This window comes from Setaria viridis, chromosome 9, assembly GCF_005286985.2.
Source record: "Setaria viridis chromosome 9, Setaria_viridis_v4.0, whole genome shotgun sequence".
Classification (NCBI taxonomy): Eukaryota; Viridiplantae; Streptophyta; class Magnoliopsida; order Poales; family Poaceae; genus Setaria; species Setaria viridis.
The window spans coordinates 6006206-6030076 of NC_048271.2; the positions used below are offsets into that span (position 1 = coordinate 6006206).

General features: G+C 42.1%; 4 protein-coding genes across 4 annotated transcripts; 2 read left to right on the top strand and 2 right to left on the bottom strand.

The window, feature by feature from the left end:
* Positions 1-348: 348 nt before the first annotated feature.
* Positions 349-4748, bottom strand: LOC117840683 (uncharacterized). Its single transcript, XM_034721202.2, has 13 exons — positions 4352-4748; positions 4197-4255; positions 3952-4032; positions 3785-3858; positions 3613-3695; positions 2740-2843; positions 2162-2301; positions 2044-2091; positions 1866-1918; positions 1227-1311; positions 1080-1146; positions 884-991; positions 349-788 (listed from the first exon to the last, which is right to left on the bottom strand). Exons 1-13 carry the CDS (start codon positions 4684-4686, stop codon positions 736-738), a joined length of 1290 nt encoding a protein of 429 aa, XP_034577093.1. The 5' UTR covers positions 4687-4748; the 3' UTR covers positions 349-735.
* A 157-nt stretch (positions 4749-4905) lies between these two features.
* Positions 4906-8239, top strand: LOC117840682 (uncharacterized). The gene is made up of 9 exons (XM_034721201.2): positions 4906-5095; positions 5217-5396; positions 5506-5603; positions 6243-6333; positions 6421-6624; positions 6723-6979; positions 7286-7376; positions 7460-7673; positions 7754-8239. The coding sequence occupies exons 1-9, from the start codon at positions 4979-4981 to the stop codon at positions 7957-7959; spliced, it is 1458 nt and encodes a 485-aa protein (XP_034577092.1). The 5' UTR covers positions 4906-4978; the 3' UTR covers positions 7960-8239.
* A 1346-nt stretch (positions 8240-9585) lies between these two features.
* LOC117840680 (vacuolar protein sorting-associated protein 51 homolog) lies at positions 9586-19476 on the bottom strand. Its single transcript, XM_034721200.2, has 20 exons — positions 19226-19476; positions 17793-17932; positions 17620-17674; positions 17431-17538; positions 16700-16798; positions 16529-16606; positions 16315-16392; positions 16112-16186; positions 15765-15865; positions 14705-14772; positions 14217-14290; positions 13158-13224; positions 12937-13052; positions 12131-12397; positions 11924-12040; positions 11330-11401; positions 11181-11231; positions 10706-10933; positions 10011-10187; positions 9586-9880 (listed from the first exon to the last, which is right to left on the bottom strand). The coding sequence occupies exons 1-20, from the start codon at positions 19448-19450 to the stop codon at positions 9761-9763; spliced, it is 2316 nt and encodes a 771-aa protein (XP_034577091.1). The 5' UTR covers positions 19451-19476; the 3' UTR covers positions 9586-9760.
* A 1394-nt stretch (positions 19477-20870) lies between these two features.
* On the top strand, positions 20871-23700 carry LOC117838032 (inositol 3-kinase). Its single transcript, XM_034717896.2, has 2 exons — positions 20871-22121; positions 23202-23700. Exons 1-2 carry the CDS (start codon positions 21174-21176, stop codon positions 23394-23396), a joined length of 1143 nt encoding a protein of 380 aa, XP_034573787.1. The 5' UTR covers positions 20871-21173; the 3' UTR covers positions 23397-23700.
* The last annotated feature ends 171 nt before the right edge of the window (positions 23701-23871 follow it).

A 23871-nucleotide genomic window follows, 5' to 3' on the forward strand; every position in this document is an offset into this window, starting at 1 on the left:
TGTTCACGCGCGAAAAAAAATTATCAGCCCACAAATGGATGATGTGGCAACAATCGAGTCTATTGGGACCAATTTTTGGAAACTATTAGTGGCAGAGGGATATTTATCCTCACAATAGTTTTTTGGTGCTCAAAAAGCCAATCTTCTTGGCACTTTTAACTTTTAGACACTTTTGGCCACTTCTGGAGATGAATCGTCGAGAATTGGCATAAGTGTGTAGCAAAGTTTTGGCAGCAGATACTCCTAACCTGCTTCTCATACTGCACTCATACAAAACGTTGGCACATCACACCGCTAGCTGAACGGCCGAAAGTAGTGGCATAAAAAGTGAAAACTACTCCAGCGACATGAAACGCAATCAATTTGACCAAATCATTGGAATAATTCATAGTAGGAAGTCCAAATTTATACATCAGATCATAGATGAGTCTGACATTGGTACAGACTCATGATAAAGTTCCCCGTCCCAAAATAAGCCATAATGGATAACATAGCCGTCAGTGGATACATTAGCCTACGCGGATTACATTAGCCTACGCGGATTGTCCAACATTACACGGTGGGAAGTTGTCAATGTCCCATCGGATTGCATCTGACTGAGCACCAAAAAGAGCAGCCGTTTGCTGTACTGCTAAAGGGCAACAAATTTTGTGAATCCAACCTCAGTTTGACATGGCATTCTTCATATAAAATCTAGAATCTTCTCTCCCTTAACGCTCACGGTTTGTTGTGGTCTCAAGCTTCTTGCAAGGAAGGAAACATCCAGACAGAGCAGCAGTTCTCGTTGCCTGATAGTGCACAGGAAATTGAATTGTGTCACATCTGCCATTGAAGCATCAAAACTATGATTTGTAGGATAGTACCAGAAGTCTATATAACGCACCTGCCAAATTTAACTCTTCAAACTCATCTTGCATACCGAACCTTCTATGCCCAGATGATGTTGCGGCAAATGGAAGGTAAGGATGGAAGGAGAACCCGTTTACAGTATCTAAGATCAAGTAGATGAGATTTTAAAGGATATACTACAGAAATAAAGACAGTCTAAAAACTCCTCTGGAAACAAGAGTTGAGAATACCAGCTGCTGCTTGGAAGCCTGTTACCCATTGACCACCTTGAAGGTCATAGACATGGACCATGCCATCCTATGGAGACACAAAAATTCCTGTTTCAGTGGTTTCTGGTTCAAAATATAACCAACTCAAACAAGAAAATGGAAGCTCACCTGCCCACCAGTGGCTAGATGTCTACCGCAGGGCTCAATGTCAAAATATATTCTTTGATTAGTACTATCAGCTGCTCTATACAACCTGGTTATGGAAAACCACAACCAAAACAACGTAAGGAAACTAACATAAAAATCAGAAGAAACATGGTTCCACTTCGAAAATTCAGCAAAAGTGTGCTGATATAGGTATTTTCTGCTTATGTCTGCTTATTGGATTGGTGTAGACATTGAAAGATTGCTAGAGCAGGATATCACCAATGCATGGACAGGTTTGCTTCAAGTGTGAAGGCACATATCTAATTAACCGCACTGTAAAGTAAGGTTATTACTCTAGCTAATCAATTGAATGAACTTATCCTAAAACCACTTTATGCCAGATGGAATGTAAATAGTTCACCATAGAAAAATTAAACCATATCTGACACATAACACCCTACACCTACAACTGAAGAAATAGCTATAAGATCTGCTCAAATGAAACATTAAGATATGGTAACTGAAAAACATAAATTACCAACAGAAACAATAAACTCCGAATCTGATCACATCAGAAAAGCCTTGCACTCAAATCATTTAAAAAATCATAAGAAATATGTTGCTTTTTAAGGGAAAAAATTGATGATTTGACATACTTACTTGTATACAATGTCCACAGTATTGCGAATATCCCAACATAATATGTACGGATCCTGACAAAAGATTGATAGATATCGATATCATTGACCAAAAAGGGTCAAGTAGATCTGAGCAAGCCACACGAACCCTAAACTCCCAGATAATAAGCAAACTGATCAATTGTTCAGAAAATAGATACCTTGCGCCCTCCAGTATACAAATAGTTCCCATCTTTCGAGAAAAGCACCTGAAATTTCCATCGATGTCATCTTCTTTTCACGCAGTGAGATTCAAATGTACATGGCTTCTTTCCTAACCTGTGTAACACCACCAAGCTGGCCATGTAAGACATACAAAGGCTCCATATTACTCTCTGCATACACAGCAGTTGTCTGGCTGTATGAGCCAACAGCAAGCATCCCATTGTGCGGAGAGAAGGAAATTGAAGATACTATACCTGTCATGAAAAAAAAGTGCTCAGAAGCACTTACAGTTAAATTTATTTCACTTCACAACACATACTGAATACAGCTTTTTCATCAATAACATAGCCAAAAAAGTGAGCTGAGATGAAGCAATCAAAATCTCTATAAGTAAGGTTTAGTGCCAACTATCGACTGCGTGCAGATGGCGCAACAAAGCATTGTTACTAATTACAATTTGGCAGCCTCATTGCTGATAGTGCTCTAAAGGATGATAGTTATGAAGACATGCCATACAAGGAGTACAACAGCAAACTCTGGCACAAAGTTATTTTGGTGGTTTCAGAATGTGAAATATTATTGTTTCAGGAAAAAGAATGAAATACATTTCCAGAATCAATGATCAACAGAGTTTGTAGCGTGCTTCAAAGCATGTCAAGGAATTAAAACTCACAGCTGGATTTTTCACTCACCCCTTGGCCCTTCATCTCCCTTAAGTAGAGAATACTGATCAAAATCTCTACCAGGCCGATGAACATCAAACACTCTTATTGCTTTGTTGTATCCAGCAAATAGCCTGCAGAACAACATACCCCCAATGAATAAAATAGTCAAGATTTTACTCCAATTTATTTGCCTGGTATTATGCAACTTGTATGGCTTTTGGGTACCTGAAAAGAAAATTAACTCTAAGTATAAAGCTTTCTTTGCCATTTCTGTGGCTTTTAAAAAGCACGGATTTTCATTTCTAATTTTGGATGTAGAAGTTAGTTGGGAGCATCTTTCATGAAGCTGTAACAGTTAAATCCAACTAGCTTGTAAAGATTCCTGTGACTACTAAAGACTAGCTTCCATGAGTCCTGAATGTCACATTGGCACCAGATCAACGGTTCACCAGGTCAAAGACATGGGGTTGGCAGAGTCTGCAGCTCTGCATGATGGCACTTATGTGCCTTCTACCCTGGGCATGGAACAGAGGGGTCAAAACTCAAAATAGTTTTAGCCCTGGTTCACTTTTGGAAATAATTTTCACAAAGGATCAGGCAAAAAATTATATAATTAACTAGACTTCCCAGTGCACAGCAGCCAGCAGCACAGCCAAACAACCGCAAACAGACTCGAAGGGTTTAGGCCACTAACTTTCAATGAACTCCCCATATGCTATGTTAAGATATCAAATTAAGATACTGATAATGAGTATTACACACCAAAAAAGAGTAAGAAACCACTGATTTCCCATACTGAGAATAGGGCCCAACAGAATCCCATGATTGCAAACAGTATGTTTCAGAAAATTTCCTTATGAAACATGAATTCAACTTAGAGTCTGAGTGAATCACACATACTTAGATCCTGCAGAATTGAAAGAGATTGAAAGTGCAGCAGTTATTTCATCCATGGAATCATATGCTCTGTAAGTGCACCGGAGCTGCAATTCCCAAAACGAAGCATCATAACTGGAATTACTTGTTAGCCATACATACACCAAACAAAACAAGCAGGAGAAACCAGTCTTACTTCCCCACTGGTGGCATCCCAAAGGTGTATCGGGTGATCACGACTGGTGCTTGCAAATACACAGGTGGCTGGGTCTGCAAAACAACAAAAACATCTTAATTTCACTAATTGACCACAAAGAAAAAAAACGAACATGATCATACCACAGAAAGCAATCCATCACTCACCAGACAAGGACATACACGGATACCAGCAGAAGTCGTACACCGGTTCACCCTCGTTCACCTGGAGGAATGCGCCATAAGAATCTGCAAGGGGAAAATGGATATCAAAATTGCAGCCTAGAAGTAGGCAACCCATTGCACAACTATACCAATTGAGACAATCAAAGATAAGCCAAGAATTCAGTTCAAGCATTTACAAGATACAGCCCCACAATCGCATCAGCAAACAACTAAAACTAAAGACCCACCTTCACCTCCGACAGCAGCATCGGCAACGTGCTCCGCTCCACTGTACGCGTCCTCCGGCCTGCCCAAGTAAAGAAGGAAATGACGCAACTTTATCATCTTGCAACGCGCGCGCGAGGGAGAGTATCAGAATTCAGAAGGTAAGCGAGCTGCGTACAGGTAGAACAAGCGGAGCGAGTTGTCGTCGGAGCTGGTGAGGAAAGAGGATCCGTCGGGCGACCACTTGACGCCTTTTAGGAAGTTGTCGCCGCTTCCCCTGCCGCCAGCGGGAGTGGCGGAGCGGAACTGACGGGCGAACTGGTAGAGCCGGCGAGGGGGGCGGTCGAAGCGGAGCTGGGGCCACGAGTACTCCGCCGCCTCCTCTTTCTCCTCCCCCTCCATAACCGCCGCTGCATCCATCTCCGCCGCAGCCTCGCTCTCTGCGCCGCCATCGGGGGGCGCGGCAGCCGCTCCCTCCTCCGCCGCTGCCATTGCGCTCTGTTCACGGCTCATCTCCGGCGAAGCAAACAATCGGCAGCCTGGGGTTTCGAGGGGGTTCTGAGTTCTGACTCGTGCTGTTTGGGCCAGGCCGGAGAGAAATCATAGCAAGGCAGGCCTGCCTGGGCCACAACAGCCTCGTGGGCATTGACGCATCGGGCTGGGCCCAACACAACCCCACGTGCACGGCACGCAACGCTCCTCTCCGACTCCACCACCACCAGGTAGTTGCAGTCGCGAGCCCACTGGTGGTTGCAGCTTAGATCCGTTCCGCCAGAGCCAGAGCGAGGAGTGAACCGCACGCGCCATGTCCGACGAGTCGCCGCCGCCGGCGCAGGCCGCCGAGAAGAGCCAGCCCGCGGAGCAGGCTACTGGCGGCTGGGGCGGATGGGGCCTCAACATCTTCTCCGAGATCTCCCGCAACGTGAGTACTGAGTAGCACTCCGACCTGCCCGGCTTCATACGTCATGCGTAGAATTTTTTCCCCTTCGGTGGGAAGGTTGGATTAGGGTTTCGATGAATTGATGTGGTGTGGTATGTCGCAGGCGGTGGAGGTTGCTAAGAGTGCCATCGCCGACATTCAGCAGCCGCCTGAGCAGGACACGGGACCCGACAGCGGGGAGAAGGATAAGGAGAAGGAACCGGAGGGGGAGGAAGAGGAGGAGAGACGCAAGGCGGCTCTGGAAAAGCTGGAGAAGGCCAGTGAGGACTCAATCCTGGGCCAGGCAAGTACCTGCGTTGCTACCCTCTCAATATTGCTGCTGTGTCCTGGCAATGCAGGTGATAATGGTTGGTGAATTGCTGTTTGCAATGTGTGTGTATGGATTTCTGCAGGGGCTGAAGGCCTTTGATAGCTCGGTGGAGACCATCACGACCGGTACTTGGCAAGCACTTGGGACTGCATGGAAGAGTGGCTCACTATTTGTTCAAAAGTACATCCCTCATTTATATCTACTTCAGTTTCTGTTGTTACAACCTTTATGAATTTAACAGAAACATTTTAGTTCAGTGATTAGAGACAAACCCCATGTTACTTCATCTATATTACATGAAACAGTTGCCTAGGATTGCTTCCTCCATCCAGTCTATTCTGCTGACGAAATTGTGGATCTAGTCAGTTACATCTTATGTGTGCGCATGTGAGATCCAAAAAACTTGGCATTATATAAGTGAAACGCTGCTGGTATTATGATGCTCTTCATTTCCAGATACTGGTTGGCAAATGAATTTACACATTACAAGTTACTGGTTGACAAATGAATATGTGGGTATTCAGCTGCCTGTGTACATGTATATTTGTGATATTGCATAGCTGCTTTTATGTATAAACTAGTAATGGGATTCTGAAAACAATCTTTCCATCATATATATGCTACTGTGTTGAATCTAGTAACTTTGCATCTGCATGTTTTCTCAGTTTCAAGCATCAACTATCATGTTAACATTCCTGACACATCATTAATGCCGGAATATCAACAATGTCTTCAGTAAGAATAAACCTGCAAGCGTCTCTCCTTTTCTTGGAGAAGTAACATGTTTGCTCTGTGTATTTATCTCTGATATTTTCCTAGATTGGAGAACTCAGCTTCAAGCCTTGCTGAAACCATTCAGCAAGGAGAACTACCTGCCAAAGCATCTGTTATAGCACCGACCATTTTAGAGGTAACTAGGACTCAGTAATTGTGTTGCTTCTTCATATCATATATATGATATGAACATCGTTTTAATACTAAAGTTCAATAATCGCAGACAGGGAGGTCATTTACAGCAAGAGGTATGGAAGTGCTTGAACGTGTTGGAAAGGAGACAATGGAGTTTATTGTTGAAGAAACTGGTATGGAAGTTGACAAAGGTAGTGCCGGTGAAGGTGACCAACAGACAGAAGAGGAGCAGTTTGAAGAAGTCTCATTTGACAGATGCTTCTATATTTATGGAGGACCTGATCAATTAGAGGTGACACTTTGTTTTCCCAAGTTTATTGTGTGTTTGGTTTCAATAATTGCTCCCTTTTTCTCTAGTTGAGCGTGGTCTCTGTTTTCCCTTTGTAATAGGAGCTGGAAGCACTATCAAGCCACTATGCACTGTTGTTTAATAGGAAAAAGGGAAAACTTAGTGCTGAGCAGAAAACATATTATGATGGAAAGCTCAAAGAAATACAACAGATATTTAGTCTTAGCACCAATGCCGAGGAAGATGGACCAGACTCTGACAAAGGGAAGAAGATTGAATCAGCTGATACTGATGCTGATGCTGAGATGAAGAAGTTATGTGAAACAAGTGTTAGCAAGGCTGCTAAGATGGCTGCAGGGTATATATATCTCCTCTTAAATTTAAAATTTTTGTGTTGGTAGTTTAGTTTTGTCAAGCAATGATGAAATTAACGAAATTATGGTCATCTGTAGAGAGCCATTTTAGTATGCAGCTTACTAGAAAGACAGAAACATCTTTAAAAAAATCCAATGTATATAAGGAATTAACATGGTTTTATTTGTTTGCAATATATTGTCCATTCATCTCGATTCTGCAAAATGTCTTCTCATTCATACTTCATTTTCCGGCATTCATTTCATTAAAAGCACTGATCAGACCATGACAACATTTATCACCTTTGCAGGTTCGCCACTGCCTTGGGTGGGCTTTCTCCAAATGATATTATCAAACGAACTACCAATAGGCTAGAGACCATTCACTCAGAGGGTGTTCATGTATGTACATACTATATAATGTGTGTCATCCTTTGCCCATAAAATTGTGGATATTTCTGAGGGAAAACAAACTCTTATTGCAGAGACTATCAGAGATGTGCTGCCTTGCAGTTTCTCAGCTTCTGGTCCTAGGAAAGTCAGTAATATCTGCTGCCAACAAATCAAAGAATGAAGATGATGAAAATGACGTTAAGATAGATTGGCCTGAAGATCCCATTTCAAAAGCTAAAACAATCAGATGGAAGGTGCAGTCCATCTCTGTGGATATGGAAAAGGTCTCTACTAGTTTTGCTACAGGTAATTGTCCTCTTATGGGTATAGTTGATTATTGTACGTCAGACGTGTAAAGTTCAATTTGGACACATCTCTATCTGCAGGAATCTCGGATGTGGCTGAAGCTTATGCGGCAGCTATACAAAATGCTCTCGCTGACAAGCAGGATGATCAGAAGTCAGTGCAGGAGAAAGCTAAGTCCATATCCAACCATCTGAATTCCGATCAGACTAGCGCTGTCAGCAAGCTACAAGATGCCCTGCAGTACCTGGCCTACGTCGTCGTTTGCGCTTCCATGCCAAGTGTCTGATTGTGGAGTGGTTTCTCTTTGAGCATTGCTGCCATTTCTGTAAATTTGTGCTGAGGGTTCCCTTCAGGGTTGCCAGAATTAGGGCCTCTAGCTACGGAACGAACCACACTAGGCATGTTGGTTAGTTGTCATGTTTGTATGCCATGGCACTTGGAAAATTGTTGCTCTCTCTGTTTTTCGTCTGAGAACAATGAATTACTGATTTTCAAACATACAAGTGAACTGGTATTCAAATTACAGCCGGTGGGTTTACTGCTCAATTCGGGCTGGATTCTGTTTATTTTGACTCTTGTGGCATTTTGAAAAAGATGCTGGGCTTGGTCCCTGCCGATGTGACATTATATGTTGTGCCTGTAGCTGTCCAAAGCTGAGCGTGGTGGGCACGGAAGAGACACGGTGGATATGCATTACAGGTGCACAAGATCACAATCCTTCACTCTACCAACAGGTAATCTACCAGGAAGGCAGAGGAATCAATTTACTAGCTCGGACGATTATTAAGAACTGAAATCAATGTTCTACTGAACTTATCGAAAGTTATCTTCAAGCTTTACCTTTAGTCTTCAAATATCACATGGTCACTAAGTGTACCCTTTACATTCATGTTGGTTATGACTCGACTGGGTGTTGCCAAAAAAAAAGACTGTTTTTTCTTCAGTGAGCATATAGTTAAAGTTATGTGCAAATTTGTTTCCTAAATTATGTGGGGCCATATATCCCTCAGCAGTCAGCTCTTCCGACCGCCTTTCGGGTCTGGCTACATCTGTGGATGTCTCTTCATGCTCCTCCACTCATATATGATCCACTTAATAAAAAAAAATTCAGCTAGCGTTGTTGAGGTTTCTTTATCAGTAAACTCCTAACACTTGGAAACTGTTTGAGCAGAGTGTCTCCGAATCTCTGATGTAGCATGGCAAAACATGCCACAGCTCATCAACTTGCGCATCTCAATTCTTACCTCGAAAATCTTACGATCTCCATGTATTTGTAGCTAGTTAACCAAGTAGCCAACACCGTGTGCACAAATGATACAGCGATCCACATTCACATTTACCTACCCTTCCCAGGATCGGCAGAAGTTAAAATGTTATTCCAAAGACATAGCAATGCGGCTCAAAATGTGATTGGCGAGCAATATATGTTACAGAAGGCAAAATTGGGACACGGAGCACAGGAAACTTAAGTTGAAAGCAAAGATGGTACAGCTGAAGATGAGAAATAAGAAAACAATACAGGCGTGAAAAGGGAAATCACAATCCCGACAGGCAGAATTCATAGTCATGACAACTGTCCTCGCTTTCCAAAAGAATTAACTATAAGAGTAGGCGGCCTCAGCTGCTTGATCATAGTAGCCAATCTGCCAATTAGGTGAAAGTACGAATGCCAATAAGTCCATTTTGAAATACGATGGCATCAGTTAACATAAGATCATGCTAAGTAGAGTTAAAGAATTCTCACATATTTTCTACACGTGCAGCATCCTCAGAATATTTACCTATCTTCATTCAACAACTTCACAAAGCCCATTTGATTAAATTTGGACCACAACTCTGCTGACCCTAGCTGAACTCAATACAATGCAGAGAAGAACAATTTGATGGACGCTTGAAAAGCAAAAGAGGATGCTGAGAGCTCAACCGTGTCAAATTAAGTATACTAGTATAAATTTGGGGAGTGTTGTTCAGTTCAAGTGTACTCCAGATTTACATACAGTCGACAACATGCTACATGCCCTAAACCATATGCAGTTGCGCACCTCACTCTAAAGAGTGTCAATTGGATGTTACCAATCTGTGCATAGCTACTGCATATTTGGGTTTTGCTCTTTAATTTTTGCTAGTTTTGCATTTGTGAGCTTATCCAATATGGGGGGCTCAAGAGGGATTGGGTCAAGACATCTCTCATGTGCAGCATTGTTCACCTGCAAAGATATGAGAATCAATTTACAAGCAAGCATAATAAGGAATAATTAGAGCACTAAAGGTAGTTTTGACTGGTTTCAGGCAGAAACCAGTTAGTGGCAAATCGAATGTAAAGTGCAGTTATCTGACCTCTTTGAGTAAGAAGCTAATAGCTGCTTCATCATCCACAAACTCCTTAAGGGAGCTCTTGAGAAATTCCATATCCAACTGAATCTGCTGAAATCCACTTCTGTTGAAAGTTTGAAGACGGACAAATTCTTGCAAGCTTTTCAGGCAGAGCTTGAGGACAGTAGATATTACAGATTCCTGAAATTTACCCAGAATACAAGGAATTACAATCAAAAGTAGCTGGGCGATGCTCATATAGATGAAAGAAAATTATACTTTATCGCCGAACAAATTAGCTCATAATTTGAAAGCATATCTGCCGCAACAAGAATCAGAAAATTTCAATTGATAAGCTGGTATATGACATCATTCAGACAACGCATTCGATAAATTATACTGCATTTGGCATTGTACAGGTTTGTTATATTCATCATGTCACATGGGCACAAGTAAATCAAAAACATTACTTGCAGCTGTTGGAACTTATTTCCTATGCAAGCAAGCCACAAGGATGACTGTTTTCACTTAAAACAAACACAGCATGTATTTCAAAGTGGGAATTTCTGCCATAACTACAAATTTCCATTAAGCTGATGCAGTATGATGCCCCTAGTCCAAATATTTAACAAACTAAAAGATGAATGAAAACATAAGTCCAAAACCAAATCTTTTTATTTCTAAAAGGAGAAGAGAAATTGGTAATTCCAAGCGATCACCTGTGTGTATTCAACTTTGGTGAATATTTCCATTTTTTGCTCAAATAACTTTGCTAGGTGGTTTTCTAAAAACTGACTTCTAGCACGGTGTGTGTTTGATCGGTTCAACATGTCTTCGCGCATCGGATTGCTTCTAGAGGAAGTTGTGCTGCCAGTGCTATCAGAATGCCGATGCCGCCGAATTTGACCAGGTAAGATCTGCTTGACTTCAGATACCACACCATTGAACTACAAGGAAAACAAGATCTTTTTACTAAAAAATCGTAAGACTGAAAGTTACAGCATAAGCTCACGCGTTTGAATTTTGAAAGCAGGCGCTAGCCATATGAGGTAGTGAGGACATAAAATGAACAAGTTCAAGACTCCAACAGCTAAATTCATATGATAAATTGATAACGCAAGCTCAGTTTTAAATTTGTAACCATAGTAGCATTAGAGGCACACATAATGAAATAGGAAAAGGAACTGAACAAACCTCAAGGAGAAGTAGATCAACAAACATGTTTACTTCCCGTGGTTCCTTGTGCTGTTTTAGAAGAAGAAGAAATGTAAATTTGAGCTAACAAAACCAGAAAAGGCAGAATTACTGGTTGCAAATATTTTGTTTCCAATACAACTGCTAACCTTTATCCAAACAGGTGTTGTAAATCGCTTATTAAGAAGTTTGGAGATCTTCTGAGTCTTCATATTTATGTACTGCTCCAAGGAACATAATATTCAGTTATTGGCACTGCCAGATCCAATAAAAAGAATTGTACTTCTAACAGAGAAAAGGAATGAGCAATTTCGGATTACAAACAGTAGATCACATATGTTCCCATGGGCCATGTCATGGGACATTGGCCCTTAACATGTAAACTGTGACCCGACTGCTTAGAAACCAAAGTCTAGAACAAGTAATGGCATGGCACAAGATACCATACATTTACTGACATTGCTTTCCAAGTTGAATGTACAAGATACACTAGGTGGATGATTCTCACAATATTCCAAATAGACTAAAATAGTGCACACATATCACTATGTCTCTATTACAATAATGTTTCACAAAAGGAAGATCTGATAGTATAAGAGAGACTACTAGTCTGCAAGCCTTTTTCTTTTTTCTATCTATATGTAGTTTCAAACAAGAGAAGCAAAGGAAAATAGAAGAGATGTAAAAAGCCAATAGTAACGAGAATAGAATGAAAAGAACAGAAGATAAAGAATGTTTCCTACATGGTGTAAGAATTTCTCCCCAGATGAACGATATAGCCGACATATCTCTCCAGGTACGAAAGGTGGTCCGTATTCATAACTACGTGCACCACCTCCAGAAAACGAAGAAGCCAGCTCCTGAAAAAAGGCAACAGAGGTCAGAGTTGTTTCATTGTTAAGTACTTAAGTTGCACATTGGACGATGAACAAGTGAAATTAGCAATGTACCTCTGTGACTTTAGGAATTGTTGTTTGTTCAATGTAAACACAGAGTTGCGCAAGCATAAGCACCAACACTGTTGGGACCTTATCAATTTGCACAGAATCCAGAGCACTTGACTCCTGTGGAAAACCCTTGCTTCTCCCAGAGAGCACATGAAAATGACCATCAAGTTTCTGGAAAAAGTCTTGAAACCCTTCTTGTACCCAATCAATAATCAAATCTCTCAGCTTTACAAGCAACTCTGTATTGCCATCTATCAGATTATGAAATTCCTGAAAGCAGCATGCTCAGAATGAGAACATCAAAACAGAGCATAAGGAAGCTCTGACACAATCACAACAACAAAGCCTTTGAGTCCCAAGCAAGTTGGGGCAGGCTAGAGATGAAATCCAACATGAGTCACCGACAGGGGTGGGGTGGGCTTGTACAAAATTTGAAATGGAATCAATAATACTCCCTCCCAAAATGTAAGAGGTTTTAGTTTTGTACTAAATCAAACTTCTCTAACTTGGACCAAGTTTATAGAAAAACATTAGCATCTGCAATATGAAATAAATGCACTATCAAGACATATTTCATGGTGGATTTAATGAAACTAATTTGATGTTGTAGATATTGGTGCATTTTTCTACAAACTTGGTCAAAGTTAGATAAGTTTAACTTAGGACAGCTAAAACCCACATTTTGGAACAGAGGGTAGAGCTTGGATGTAATTATGAGCTATTTAGTTGATTGCTAGTGACATTTAAGTTGTTTGACAACATAAAAACAGATGGACATTATGCTTTCTGACACTTCCAAAAATATGTACCTGCAGGAGATCTATGCATCCTTGAGATACTTTGATTTTGCTTGTATCCATAGCAGTTTGCAGCTGTGACTCTTCTAATTTCTCATTTGATGTTGAATGTGTTCTGACCAATGCACCTGCTCACCCATAGACAAAATAAGTTACTGGCAAATCAAAAGATGAAGGCCAGTTCTGGAATAGAATTGTAAACTGAAGATAAATTGTGGTGGGAGTGGGGCAACCTGATATTTCACTTTGAAGATGAAGAAAGGCAGTCGCTATGTGTTGCCTAATAATGTCTCGAGTAGTCTGAAAACAAAAAGAATGGCATGGCACATGCACAATCAGTATCAAGACGACTGGACATGGAAGATATCAAAAACAGCAATTGCAGAAGGGTATTTAAGTATACTCAATCCATCCCCTGGATAAGAAAACAAGAGGAAGAAAGCAAACCTACAGTATTTCCAAAAGAATCTTATCATGTAACCTATACACTAACACTATACTGCCAAAGTATACTAATAAAAATCCACAGCTAAACATATAGTACAAAACAATTTTTACTCAGTTGCAAATTAATGCACAGGATATCAGGCAGTGCAGCAAATTCGAGTCTACTAGGTCACACCCACGAGCCATGGGTACCGCTAAGTGTTACTATAATCACAAGTTAAGCAATATAACACTATATTCACCATCAGGGGAATATTCAAATAAATATTAATAGCTGATTTTAGAATGTTGTTTACAAGATGATAGATCTAAAATGGCAATCATACTTTCATAGAAACCAATGCTTGTAATAAGTTCCAACCCTAACTGCAACAGCTGACCTGATATAATTCTGTGAACAGGTGGCTACTACTTGAGCATCTATTTCGGTTCACTAAATTATAAAAAGAATTTTGTTAATTAGGATTATCGAATAGTAAGAAACCTGAAGCTAGAGACTCCTATGCCAGGAATCACTGTCTCAAAGAGTATCTGCCAAAATACTAGGCCTTATGACCCTGCCCCATATGCCTTCTGTAGCAAGTTGAAGCAAATAACAATACACCAGCCAAGAAAGCACTGTGATCTATGCCAAATTTCCATATTAATAAGCTAAGTGTATAATGCACATTTAGCCGTATGGTCTCTAATTGATTCTAGGCAGAATATACAAGCTGATTGAAGACGGAAGGCATAACATTAAATCAGTTAAAGGATATTTCAACCACAGAGGAAAAACATATGATTCTTGTCTGTGAAGGTAATGATATCACCGAATGGAACCGTTACAAATGTGCAGGTCAAACCTCCAACGAAAAAGCTGGTAGCGCAGCCTCTGGAATAACTTCATCAATCGCAGATGCATCCTCCCACAAGGACCCTTTGATCACCCAACAATAGCAGTATTAAATCAAAATAATGCAATAATCTCACAAACATTAAAATCAATTTATTAAGTAGCACTGTTTTTGCTATTGGGGAAGTGTTTCAAAATAAACCTATTCAAGTCATATAACAGCAAAATCTTAGTGGAACTAGTAAGTTTCCATCTCAAAGCAATCAGCACAGCAAAGCAACTGCTAACTAGCCCAGTAGCCCTGAAAGATCACCACCGAACCTCTCATGTCCGGAATGGTGCAATAAGGATTCTGTCTATAGATTGGATAACTTTTGAATGATATGAATTCAAATACCAACAGTGACTGGCCCATAGAGGTTTAAACTGTTGTTCAAAATATTTTCTCTAAATAAAATTGCAATGGTGCTATAACATAGAATGTAGGCGAGTTCTTACGTAGCATTGCCAGCAGATCTGTTGATGGAATTCTTTTCTTCAGACTCTCTCTGACTGTTTCATATCGGCTTTATGCAAAAGAAAACGAAAATATTGAGTGTGTATGAGACTTGTCAAAAAAAGTGTATATGTGATGAATTTCATAGTAGGAATGTATGACAAAATGAAATGACAGTTTCAGTTGATCTCATAGAACCGCAAAATTGGAGCAATTTTCCTGCATCCCCATTGCACAGTAAGGAATATATGTAACAGTCCATATGTGGAATGGTAGAAAGCAAAAAAAGAAAAGAAAATATTCCCCTTTGTTTTTTCACTCCCATTTCTCTCTGCAATTTACTTGGTAATGTAAGACATGTACCAGGTTGTTCGAAGATTTGCGGCTCCTTTGCCTTTCTGGAATCAGATCCTGAAGACAGCTGCCATACCAGACGAGGGGTGCAAAGTGGTGCCCCTATGGGTCAATTGAACTAAAAAGGGTCAGTGGTGACCCAAAGGGGCCCCAATTCGCACCCGCTACATCGGACTCCACAAACCCCAATATTATCAAGTGGAAGGGGTTGTGCAAGAATAATTTATAGCGGGGTCCAAATAGCATGTACTAAATCTAAAAGGATCCCAAGAAGGGTTTTCCTTTTTGTATGAAACTTTTCTGGAGCTAACTAGAGTAATATATCAAGCAGCGGGGACCAAGGCTCACCCTAGTCCACCCCTGCTTTCATCACTTCCCACCCACCCCACATTCCCCCAAGCTGCTTTCATCTTCTCAAGAATTTAGAAATAAAACTATAAATAAGAGATATCAACATCTCAAGTTATATCTGCAAAGCTTCATGGACATACATGATACGTCAACTTGCAGTCCTATCTTTCAGGATTAAAAATTTTATATCATTAATGAAAGAAGGCATGCAATGTACTTTTCACATCAGTAATCTTCGTTTATATCCTGGGAGCTAACAGCAAAGATTTGGGCAGGTCATGATTATTCAGGATGACAGGATCCAAGTACAGCTGACACTTCGATGGCAGAATTGCATAAGAACTAAGCTCAACTTACTTTGAGAACAAAGCTTGTGCAAGTTCAATGAGACGTCTTTCTGAATCAGGAAATATTATTAAATAAGCACGGAATGTCTTTGAAATGTCGCCGATTGAAGCCTAACAAAAATTAACACGAGAGTATTAGATGGTTAATCAAAGTAGTTCAAAAACAAAATCGTAAAATGGCTGCAACAAATACAAATAGGCTACATTTTACAGCAAGAGCATCATCACATTACACAAATTGTGCATGCTCAGTCGCAAATACAGACCACACAAGCTGTGCCAGTCCCAGTTTGTGGAACTTCCACCTGATATTAAATGGAAACTGTTCCGTTGTTCTAATATTTCTGATATATATACCTGTGTAGACTCATTCTGGAGATTCAAGAGACAATCCTCTAACTTCTCAAGTAGATTAGATTTTAGGTTGTCCACCTGTTGAGAGGTAGAAAGAAAAACTAAGACGAGCATTTAATGAACAAAAGGCAACACATACAAGACAAAGAGAAGCTCTGACACAGCCTCATCAATATGCATGTCACTAGCAGTGATAAAATACATACTGGAAAGTTCAATTGTTTAAGGAGAACTACAGCTTCTGCTCTCTCTTCAATAGGTTCAGAATCTGAGTATAACTTCGCCTGTATTCATGGGTGGTAAACAGTATTAAAGTCAATACACAGTTAGCATACTACGATTGTGTAACGAATCATTAGCATTTGAATAAATAGTCACGAGCTCTTCCGCACAAATCTGAATCAAAATGCATACAGTTACCTGAAGATGTTGTATAACTAAATCCATTGCCTCCTCAGATGCCTTTTTACAGTCTTGAAAGGATGTATCACCATAGGCCTATATAGAGAAGAAAGTAGACAAAACAGCATGCTAAACAAGGTGCTGCAGGGAGTTTTTAAGATGAAGACATTCACTTTAGCTCAACTTTACCTCAAAAATAGGTTTTGCTCCAGTAAAAAACCTGACAGCATCTGCATATGCTTCTGTCTTGATGCATTTGTTAAGCCGAGTTGGAAGGTCATATATGAACTGCAAAAGAATATGGAAGCTAACATTAATAAAAGTTTCTCTCTCTTTTTTTCTTTTAGCCTACCCCAACTTGATTGGGACTGAAAGGCTATGTTGTTGTTGTTGTTGTTGTTGTCTATGTTTAGTTAGTTACTGGAATTCACTGGCAGTAAACACACTCTGGAGTTATGTAAAAGTAAACTATTGAACGGGCAGTTTTGAACAAATATCTTCAAGGCATGTTTTCAAGTGATCAGAAACAAAAAGTCATTCTCAAGTGAGCTAAATTACACAGGCACAACAACTTGCCGCAATGTTTTCCTAGCTTCACAGCAAAAATTTAACTCAAAATTGCTATATGTGACTGTCATGGGTTTGTGCCACTACATTCCCTATGCAACACAAAAACTTGGTGATAACCTACACACATTGGCCATTTTGGCCTCCCACAAGGCCACAACATGGGTGGGGACATCAATCATGATGCATGTAGGCCACTTAGGTGTAACTAACCTATCATTGTGAAATCTGCATAGTGTTATTTTGCTGTATAAACTACAAATTGTTAGTTCTTGGCGGCAATAACAGATCAAGCAGCATAAATCGTTAGTTCTAACTTCTAAGAATAATAGTGGAAGGAGGAGAACGTTTACTTGAACTTTTCGAAGAAGATTGCGTGTACGGTGTAATTTCTCTATGTTTTCCCTTTTGTCGAAAAGAGATGTATTCACTGTGTCACTTTTTGACTGCACTGATGTTATCTGAAAAAAAAAGGAAAAAATAGATTGCTTCAACCATGTAAAGATGAATCAACAGTATACCAACAACGAGATAATGCATACCTTTGAAAGGAGCTGCTCCATACCTGCCTCCATTCCAACAATGTTAGTCTTCATCCTGCAGCAAAATCATGGATGTGTAGAGATAAACATTACAATTACAACAAATAATACCATTAGTACATCAAACTGGTTAGCAGAAGAAGTCTGAGCTGTCAGTAAGAAAATAGCACCACCTTTTTATAGTGTCAGTTGCACTAATAAACTTGTTATAGTTCTCATACACTAGCATCTGTAAGTCTGTGTCTAGGTTCTTGATCTCAGCAGCCATCTTCACATGCCTCTGTAGAAGACCTTCCAGATTGGATTGTTGTACCTAAAAACCACTAGGGAAGTGAGCATTCTTCCCATTGATATCGGAGCTAACAAACTAAACTTTGACACCATGGTCCTACTTCTTTACGTTTTAAACAAACACTAGCAATAGCATATTAGGATGTGTGGTTTGGGCCCCAAACAACCTTGCCCATGTTAGGTATTCAGTAACCTCCTGAGAATTTGGCACTTGTTTAAATGGATGTGAAATTTTGGCATATCATATCCCTTTGGTCACATCCTGTACACTTTCTTGCCAAACCTTGGTTAACTCATTGGTAGTTAGAAAAAAAATCCAGCTATCCAATCATTTAACAAGGTCAGTTGGGGCACAAACCAACGCTGTCTTAAGTCCATATAGAAAACGCTCAAAACCATTTAAGGACTCACAAAAGGGCTTGCAGCAGTGAGTACCCAACACTGCAAGGAACAGCATGAATAATTCATGCCATTCAAGTGAAAATGACAAGGCATGTAACAGTTATATAAAAAGGGTAATGTTCACCGCTTGACATACATATCACTCTTAAGTCATGCTAAAGCTCCAATTATCAGAATGTAATATAAGTACATAATAGAAATTGACACTATAAAAGGTAATGCCAGTGTAAACTAACTATTCTAAGTAAACTATGTAAATAAACTGACACTATAAGTACTGCGGCAGTAAATTTGGTATTTCTGATGAATAGCATCCATGGGTAAAGATCCCAAACTCAAGGTGAATTTGAACGAGATTTTAGTTAAACAAAAAACCCAATCTACATTCAAATGCAACGTTCAACAGCATAGTTATGAACTAAGCACGTTATGTAAGTAGCCCGTACTGATAGAATGCTCCAATTCAAATTTTCAATTTCATCTGTTTTGGTAAATCCACTATGATATGTGTTATATAACTAACTCTCTGTCTTATATACCATATCTTCATGGTTTCATTTCCTGAGCACAGTTACAATTATAATCACATATTAATGGAACAAATTTCATCCAAAACACAACTATATGAACTACAGATAAATTAGAAATTTTAGCAGCATATACACACATAAGTTAACAGCATCATAGAAACCGCCATTTCGGCTCAGTTGATCTGCAGACGAAATACAATGTGCCTTAATCAGATTAATCCAGACAGATCTTAACAATTCGAGGTTGTTGCAGGTCACAGTTCATCACATTCATTCAAAGTTTACCCAACATGCCCCCAACAGAAACGATCAGGCGGACAAGCAGGGAGCTGGATCTGAGATCAGGGGGAGAGAGGGAGTGGGGATCAGACGAAAGCACTAACCAGGACATTCATGTAGATCTCTGGATCGAAGGAGGTGGAGTTGATGGAGTCCAGGGGCGACGCAGGAGCCGCGGTGGGGGAGGGCCGCGCCAGAGACGCTGGGGCCGCGGCCCCGGCGGCTGAAGCCGCGGAGGGGTCGGTGTTGTAGAAGCTGGCTAGGAGGTCGCGCGTGCGCCGTGCCTTCTCGTCCATTGCCGGCGGCGGGGCGCCGCTGGCTGTAGCCATGTCGGTGAGGCTCCGCGGCGGGGCTCGGAGTCGGGACGCCGGGGAGACCGGAGGTTGTAGGAGTGGATCGGTGTGGTCTAGTGGAGAATGACAAGGGGGTTTGGGGAAGTTTCCTTTCCGAGAAGAATTTTACGCGCGTAGCTCTGTAACATTCCGAATTTACAGTGGCTTAAGAAATGCAAAGTTGCAAACGAAGCTGTTCACTTCACTTTGTGTTTGTTGTATATTTCGTCCTATATATCATATCGTATTTCACCTAGATTCAGATAGGCTATTGCTAAATGTATGCTATATTCAAACTTTTATGTGCTGACTACTCCCTCCGTTTAAAAATATAGTTAGTTTTGTCTTAAGTTAAACTTATCTAATTTTAATAAATTTGTAAACAAATATTTTAAAATCTACACTATCAAATAAATGCGCAATCAGTATATATTGCATAATGTATTTAATGAAAAATTTTGATACTGTAGATATTTGTGCATTTTTCTATAAATTTGATTAAAGCTAGAGAAGATTGACTTAGAACAAAATAGATCGGCTTGTAATTTCAGAGTATAAACCATTTTAAGTTTAGATGCATACGAGGGAAGATACACCATCAAGTGAGGGAGTTAGACATAGTAAGAAGGAGCAACTAGTAGCTCTTAGGAAAAAAGAGTGATTTGTCATGTATTTGAAGTGAAAAGTGCTAAATATTAACCTCCTAACTAATCGAAATCCAAATAGCAAATTGCACATGTATCAAAAAGAGTATACGTAGATTGTAGAGCATGAGGATTAAGAGGATATGACTCCTTTTAGCCCTCCTGCTAGCTCAGTTCCTACCTACACCTCCTTGCGCGCACTCTTCCTACATTGTTTGTTGCTACATATGTGCTCGCTCTATACTACGAGTCGTCATCCAACATAGAAGCAAATATTGTTGATGTTTAACTCAATCAGGTTATTTTTGCATTTGCATTCAGCGATAAACTGACCCGTCAATGCTCTTTGATATATTTGAAATCTTGTATGTGTTATGCACTTATGCTTGCACCGTTAGTAGATGCGGTTCATTTGTGAACTGAAGCAAAGGACCGTGATCCCACAAAAGCCACAACGACGCAAAGCTAACTTTTGTAGAGGTAATTTCTTCCCCTCTTCTTTCATTCTTTGTATCATCTAAAATCTCGTATGACTAACAAAGAGTAAATCTTTTCCTTGTTCCGTAGAGACGGTAGAGTCGTAGAGATCAGCGTACGCAAACGAAACCGGTGACCGACTGACCGTGAGCAATGTCACGCGTCCAGGCCATGAATCATGACAAAAAGCAGCAGCAGCCAGCAGGCCACACGCCATAGCAGCAGCTACTACTAGTCAGCTACCCCTCCAGGGCCGACGATCCAGGCTGGCAGGCTCCGACGGCAATCCCAAATTCCAACGCGCCGGGCGGCGTCAGCTGCCACCGCCGCCGCACCAGCTCACACGTGCGCCGCCACCACGTGTCCCGCCGAACGCCCCGTGCCCGCAGCATCTGTAAAGCCCCACCTAGTCGTCTAGTCGCCGCCCCGGCATCCAGCCCCCGCCCCCCGCGTTTTTATTCCCCACCGCGCCGCATCTCCACCCTCCCCTACGATGCCGTCGCGCACCTCCTCTCCCTCGCCGCCCCGAGACCCCCACGCTTCCCTCTCCGCCCCGCACCGTGGCTCCTCCCCCCGCTGCCGCCGCCGCCCCCGCCGCGATGCCGCTCGCGGCGGAACCCGACGACGCGCGTGAGGAAATGGAGAATCATCAGCAGCTGCCGACGACGGCGAAGGGAGCGCCCGCGCTCGAGGGACTGGTGGTGGGGAGCTACTGCCACGACGTGCTGATCCGGGGCGGGCGCGTGGTGGGGGAGACTCTCGGCGGGGCCGCTGCCTTCGTGTCCAACGTGCTCGACGCCGCGTCGCCCCGGGAGGAGGAGGAGCAGGGGGAGGCCCCGTTCGTCGTGGTCTCCAAGGTGGGGCACGACTTCGCCTACGCCTCCGCGCCGGGGCCCGCTCGGCGCCCGCCGCTGCTCTGCGCGTCGCCGACCACATCCTTCCACGCGCAGTTCTCCGACGCCGCCTCCTCGGCGCACGCCCCCGACCGGGAGCTCCGGCGCGTGCGCGCCTGCGACCCGATCTACCCGGCCGACCTCCCCGATCGCCGCTTTGCCTACGGCCTCGCCGTCGGCGTCGCCGGGGAGGTGCTGCCGGAGACGCTCGAGCGGATGATCCGGCTCTGCCGCGCGGTGCTTGTGGACGCGCAGGCGCTAATCCGGGCGTTCGACGGCGACGGCGCCGTCGGCCACGTGGCGCTTGAAGATACGCCGTACGCGCGGCTCCTCCCGCGGGTGGCGTTCCTCAAGGCGTCGTCGGAGGAGGCGCCGTACGTGGGGTTGGAGACGGCGAGGCGGCGGTGCTGCGTGATCGTCACGGATGGGAGGGACGGGTGCCGGCTGTACTGGGACGGAGGGGAAGCGCGCGTCGTGCCGTTCCCCGCCGTTCAGGTGGACCCCACTGGCGCCGGAGACAGCTTTCTGGCTGGTTTTGCGGCGGGGTTGTTGTGGGGCCTCTCTGCAACGGACGCCGCGCTGCTGGGGAACTTCTTTGGCGCCGCCGCTGTCTCGCAGGTCGGCGTGCCCACCTTCCATCCCAAGATGTTGCAGGTTTGCACCATTTGTACTTGTTCAGCTGATTGAATACTCGAATTGGGAAGAATCATTATGTTGAGTGTTGATCAATAATATCCTTGGCCAATTTGTTAAATGTATCACATATCAGATGCAAAATCATAGCTCTAACAAGCTACAGCTTGCCTTCAGCCTGGAAATGTCACAAATTTTCAATGGCATTTCCAGATGATTTAGTCCTGCACTGGAGCAGTATTTGGTTGTTATAGGCAAGATCTGAAAGACATGATCTCTTTGGCACGAGTCTTGAAGATTTGGTTTCAAGCTTTTAAATGTAGACTTCTGAGGATATTGTGAAGGGCTAAAATGCTGAATCATCTGACAACCATTTAGGGTACCTTTCTGGCTGAAGAAAAGATCCAATCCTGTCTTTTCAGGCCGGAACCCAGCCATAAAAGAAAATATGGTGTTCATTGGCAAATTAGAGTATCCGGTGGAGCTATAGCATTATTAGTTAGCAGTGCACCAGTCAATAGCTAGAATTAAAACAAGTTCATGTCTGATGTGAAGTTTCACACTCCTTTAGTTATGATCCTTCTATTTATGGCATGCCTGCAAAATATATTCTGTGGCTAGCATTAGCATATATCTTTGACCTATCACTTCGCATTCAATTTATGTGGATGGTGACTTAGGTTGCTTTATGACCTTGATTGGCTAGAACAGATTCTAATGTCCACAATATTGCCATCTCTCCTTTTATTGAGGACCGTTGATCCAATTCTCACTTGTCACATTCACAGCTACATCAAGATCATTATAGGATGCCCGATTTAGTAGCCTTTGAATCTGTTTCCAGTTTCTGGGGCTAACAATCTTGATTTTTGGTCCAGTTTCCAGGGTTAACGATCAATGTTTTTTGGTCAGGCAGTAAAGAATTACTATCTGTATATCTTTTCCTTGCTGCTCAACAGTTGAATCCTGATTGTCTGCAAATAGAATTTCATAATATTAGTCAGGAGCATATCTCAATATTGTTTGTGTGTATTTTGCGTACTCAATGTTTCACTTCTTATGGAATGTTAATGATCTTCTCTTCATTTCAACTGGATGTAGGCTGTCAAGGAAATACTTGAAGAGAAGACAACAAAACGATCTAGTCCATGTATAAACGGCACTACTTTTACCTTGGAGAGGTCAAATGTGCACGATGAGTTACACGCAGCTCTCCAAGAAGCAGCGAGGCTGATGTCTGAACAGCAGCAAGCTGATCCAGCAAACGGCAATGGTGGTGATATTTGCTCGACGTAGGAACTGAAATCACCGTGAAGCAGTCAGACGCCAAACTTTGTGGCAAAATAATGCAGCACTGAAATCCAGATTTCACATTGAGGTCTGTGTAAACACGTAGCCAACAAGTGAAGAAAGTCTGTGCACACGCTGCCTCCAGCTTATACCATTATCCTGATGATGAGGGTCGTTTCTGCCTGTAATAGCTGATGAGAAAAGTGAAGCCAACCTGATCAGCTGGGCTGTGACCTGCTGTGTTTCTGTGTACGCTGAACGAGTGTGCTCTTTTGAGCTTTGGAGCATTCTTGAGCTTTGGAGCAACCTACGTCGACTCCTACCAAAATCTAGCATTTTACCATGCCTGAAGACAACGAAATTTGTCTGACTGAACTTGGAACGGCTAACGAATATTACCAAAATCAAACATTTTACCCTGCCTGAAGACAAGGGAATTTGTCTGACTGAACTGGGAACGGCTAACACGCATGAAATTAGT

Bases quoted from the DNA above. Each gene is read 5' to 3' on its own strand.
- LOC117840680 (XM_034721200.2), bottom strand. From the start codon at position 19,450: ATGGCTACAGCCAGCGGCGCCCCGCCGCCGGCAATGGACGAGAAGGCA. The intron at 16,187-16,314 runs GTATGTATTTTA...ACCTCTCAACAG, and splicing joins TTAAACAATTGAACTTTCCA to GTGGACAACCTAAAATCTAA. The intron at 14,773-15,764 runs GTAAGTTGAGCT...TTTTGCATAAAG, and splicing joins GCACAAGCTTTGTTCTCAAA to CCGATATGAAACAGTCAGAG.
- LOC117838032 (XM_034717896.2), top strand. From the start codon at position 21,174: ATGCCGCTCGCGGCGGAACCCGACGACGCGCGTGAGGAAATGGAGAAT. The intron at 22,122-23,201 runs GTTTGCACCATT...AACTGGATGTAG, and splicing joins TCCATCCCAAGATGTTGCAG to GCTGTCAAGGAAATACTTGA.
- LOC117840683 (XM_034721202.2), bottom strand. From the start codon at position 4,686: ATGAGCCGTGAACAGAGCGCAATGGCAGCGGCGGAGGAGGGAGCGGCT. The intron at 4,033-4,196 runs GTGGGTCTTTAG...TTCCCCTTGCAG, and splicing joins TGCTGCTGTCGGAGGTGAAG to ATTCTTATGGCGCATTCCTC. The intron at 3,696-3,784 runs GTAAGACTGGTT...TGGGAATTGCAG, and splicing joins GGGATGCCACCAGTGGGGAA to CTCCGGTGCACTTACAGAGC.
- LOC117840682 (XM_034721201.2), top strand. From the start codon at position 4,979: ATGTCCGACGAGTCGCCGCCGCCGGCGCAGGCCGCCGAGAAGAGCCAG. The intron at 6,334-6,420 runs GTAACTAGGACT...CAATAATCGCAG, and splicing joins TAGCACCGACCATTTTAGAG to ACAGGGAGGTCATTTACAGC. The intron at 6,980-7,285 runs GTATATATATCT...TCACCTTTGCAG, and splicing joins GCTGCTAAGATGGCTGCAGG to GTTCGCCACTGCCTTGGGTG.